At 43.5% G+C, this 3,937-nt stretch overlaps 1 protein-coding gene across 1 annotated transcript; it reads right to left on the bottom strand.

Annotated features, from left to right (window-relative positions):
• Positions 1 to 1,418: 1,418 nt before the first annotated feature.
• Positions 1,419 to 3,614, bottom strand: LOC119376303 (uncharacterized; the record flags this gene model as incomplete). Its single annotated transcript, XM_037646201.2, has 2 exons — positions 1,419 to 1,553; positions 3,375 to 3,614. Coding segments are annotated over 2 exons (375 nt in total), but the record flags the coding sequence as incomplete, so codon positions are not given.
• Positions 3,615 to 3,937: the final 323 nt, after the last annotated feature.

Here is a 3,937-nt window from a genome sequence, read left to right on the forward strand (position 1 = left end):
CGATAATCAGTAAAAGACATAGAAAGTTAATCACTCTAGGGAAAAAAATTAGAGCAGATCGCACTGAGTCGAGCTGGCAGGCGCCTTTCAGCTTCTCTTGTTAACGGTCTCTACAGAATGCTTGGGCGGTCATTGAGCGCCTGCCGGTTAATGATGATGACAATTTTCTATCCACAGCACACGGGAAACCTCGACCATAAGAGCTCTGTTGTAAAGTGTTAAAAATGACGAAAATACCCATAGTTGTTAACACCTCCTATTCCACGCACCATTAAGGGGAGCAAAGAAGCGTATTAATGGAAGGTGGCTGTGTCAAACAATGGAAGCGATAGACACGACTTTTACCTGAATGAGAGATTTGCGAACTACGATATCCACGCAACAGCTGATATAACTTGTCAGAAAAACGCCTACGATATTTGTTAGATAGACTCTCGAGCCCTCGCGCAGTCTTAAAGAAGGTTCGACATGCTCTATATGCTTAATATCACCAAATAACTCACTTAAGCGTTGCCTTAGCACGAATCAGCGTAACTCAATGGTACAAGATACCGCGTGTAATGTAGAGTACGTGGGTTCGGCTCCTTCCGATGACAAGTTTTCTTTCGCCACACTTCAAGTTCCCTTTGCCATTTCATATATGCATTTTGATTCAAAGAACAAAGGCTTGATCAGATGCGTTCTGTGACCTTATTGTATGTTGTATTCCTACAGTAAAGGTCAGTTATTTAAATAAAGGGAACAGAGCACTTTAGACAGAACGAATTGAAGACGACAGACACGGCGTTGATTAACGGCCGAAGTTTATTGCAGTAAAAATTGCAATATATCGGAAGCAGGAACTTGCGCAGACAACAAAACGAAAGGCATTATATGCGCATACATGAAACTGGCTACACAGTAAAGATATCGTATCGATCACCTTCTCTGGAAACTCCCGCCCTATTTTCCGATAGGCATCTAATTTCACTGTTGTGAAGGGATATCGAATGTGTATGTGCGGACTCCTAATACATCTGAGGTTTTACGTAGGAAAACCACGGTATGATTATGAGGCACGCGTAGTGTAGGGCTCCGGAAATTTCGACCATCTGGTATTGTTTAACGCGCACTGACATCGCACTGTGGATGAGCCTCTAGCATTTCACCTCCATCGAAATGCGACCGCCGCGGCTGGGACTGAACTCGCCACCTTCGGTTCACCAGCCGAGCACCGTAACCGCTAAACCACTGCGGCGAAATACGCAGACTCCTGCTTTCTTTATATTGCGGCTGTATTGCAATAAAGTTAGTTGGTTGTTAGCACCATGTCAGTCATCTTCACTTCGTCCTGCCCAAAGCACTGTTTTGTTCCCTTTCATTACGCACCAACCATCACAGTCAAGCCCACTGCTACACTTAGTTTTTTAGACACTCACGTCCACCCTGATCATCTTCTCGGCGAAGATTGTCTGGAACGAGGGTGCATCCGCGGAGACTTCGCATTTGTAAGTGCCCTCCGAAGCGGCATCCATGCCGCGGATGAACACGCTGCCGTTTACTGAGCGAAGCATCTGCGAGAAAATAGAATACACGAAGAAAGGACGAGGAACGTATGAACTCTGTAGTTGAGAGCAGTGCAATTTGCGCGACGAAATTATTTCCACCTTTCAATGCGATGACGATATAGGCAGACAACACCCACTTTGTAGGTACGCCACTCGCATAAAATGTCGGCTCATCCTGTACACAGATAGCGCTGCACTAATATGTGAAGCTGCCAACCTGGTATGAAAAGTAACTTTCATTGCATTTAAATTATCGCAACACGAAAGCTTCGGTGCACGCAGACTCTACAGAGTGCGCTGGATGTAATTTCATTATGCCCATGTAAAATCGTATACCTGAAGCTCGTAAGAATGCTGTCCTGTTCGTTGCCAATTAGTGGCAACTCAAGTATGCCCGCTTGTTCTTCAGTTTCTCGTTCCATTTACCATAAAACGCAAGATAACCTTAACATACTGAAATTAATTTGTAAGAAGCACAAGCGCTGATTCGTCGCCATAGCTCGCGTTCATTACAAAGCAGTGAAAGTGAATTCATTACGGCGAACTGGAGCTCTCGGCCCCACCTTAAGTCAGATTTGCAAGCTATGGTACAATCACATTACTCCCAAATCTTGCACCAAGTTTGTCGAATAAATACGTCAGGATGATTTGTTAAATATAGGATGTAAATACAGGATGTAAAACTGTTAAATCTTTCAAGGAACATCAATCGTACGCTTCTTTTTTTTTTGGGGGGGGGGGTGGTTATAGGTTTGCCCGTAAGGCATACTATTTTGCGTGTTTATGCGTATTAGATGTGCGCCGTTAGGCCGGTGTTGTGTATTGCTTGCTGAGAAGCCTCCTTCTCGTGTACTTCATTTGTAGTTCTATCATGAGTCAGCTTATTCAAACGTTACATATGCGATTCCAATGATTTTTGTGTTCCCTTGTGTAATCCACATAAAGTCTATGTATTTTTCATATATTTTCCATATGTTTTCGTAAGACTCGTATGGAACCATATGGAAATATTGCAATCCCATACGGAACGTTTCAGTAGTGAAGAAGCTGCTAGCAATACAAACACCTTAGCGCCTTCTCTTCATGGTTCAATGAGTGTACTTGTGCATGTTACTTACCAACGTAGGCTAATACTGCCAGCGATACATTAATACCGGTCTGTCTAGCAACATTCGTTTTACAGTGTATGCGTTGAAGGTATCTGATATATGCATCGCGTTTTATCTAGCTTTGAAGCTTGCGCTTTTTAATATGTCGAACGAATTCATGCTGATATGTTTATTATGTTGTTTACGAAAACACTATGTTGACATCATAAAAAATGATCACAGCAGTACGTGCATCCGGCGAGGTTCGAAACAAGAATGTGTGTCAAGAAAGCACTATTGCCATCAGGCAAGGGCGTAAAACTAAAACATTGTTCCGTGCTCCTACACTATGTCCGATGCAAAGCGAATTATTCCGATGCAAAGTGATTTATTTTTTCGTAGCGATATAGACTTGCCCTTAAGGCGTAGTTGCGTGTACATGTGTATTAGATGTGTTATGTAAGACCGGTGTTGCGGATGAAGCGAAGCGGTGTCTTATGGAATCTGCTATAACCAGGGGCGTAGCCAGAAATTTTTTTCGTGGGGATTTCAATCACCCGTTATATATTTCTTGCGTGTGTTTGTATGTGTGCGTGTTTATATACATATTTAAAACTGAAAGCTTTCGGGTGGTTTGAACGCCCCCCTCCCCATCCCGTTTCTGGCAACTCTTGTTACTGAGAAGAAGGCAGGCTTTCAGTAATAATTGCGCCACTAGAAAAGTTCAAATGGTACTTACGTCTACTCGAATGCCGTTCACTTCGAAGTACTGGCCGGGTGGCCTATCGGAGGGAACGTATCTGAAGAACTCGATGTCGTCCTTGTACCACTTCACAGAGTACAGAAGGTCCCCCTCGAGGTCATAGGCGCACTTTAGCAACGCTTCCCGGCCCACGCTCACACGCTGAGGCACGTCCAGTGACACGATGCGCAAGCCAAGGATACCTGCAATGTAAGAAGTCCCCTTAGTGTCAAACTTCTGTGTCGTGCAGGAAAGATCAAATGTTACAATTTAAAGCATGTATATTACTGGTACGAATAGATATGGTTAGAAGCTAGCACTCCTTTATGACATTTATAGCCGTGCAGCTAAAACATAACCCATTTCCGGTCTGGCGATAATCGCCACGATTGGAAAGAGTTCAGTTGCAAATTCGTTTCGGTCAAGCATTCCTGCCCCTTTTCCTGGTTCCCAGTGTAGTGTCGCAAAACAAGAAGTTTCAACCGGTTAAACCCCTGTCTGTACATTACCTTAATAATAATTGTTGAGATTTTACGTCCTAAAACCGCGATATGATTATG

Source organism: Rhipicephalus sanguineus, unplaced genomic scaffold (genome assembly GCF_013339695.2).
Source record: "Rhipicephalus sanguineus isolate Rsan-2018 unplaced genomic scaffold, BIME_Rsan_1.4 Seq11626, whole genome shotgun sequence".
Classification (NCBI taxonomy): domain Eukaryota; kingdom Metazoa; phylum Arthropoda; class Arachnida; order Ixodida; family Ixodidae; genus Rhipicephalus; species Rhipicephalus sanguineus.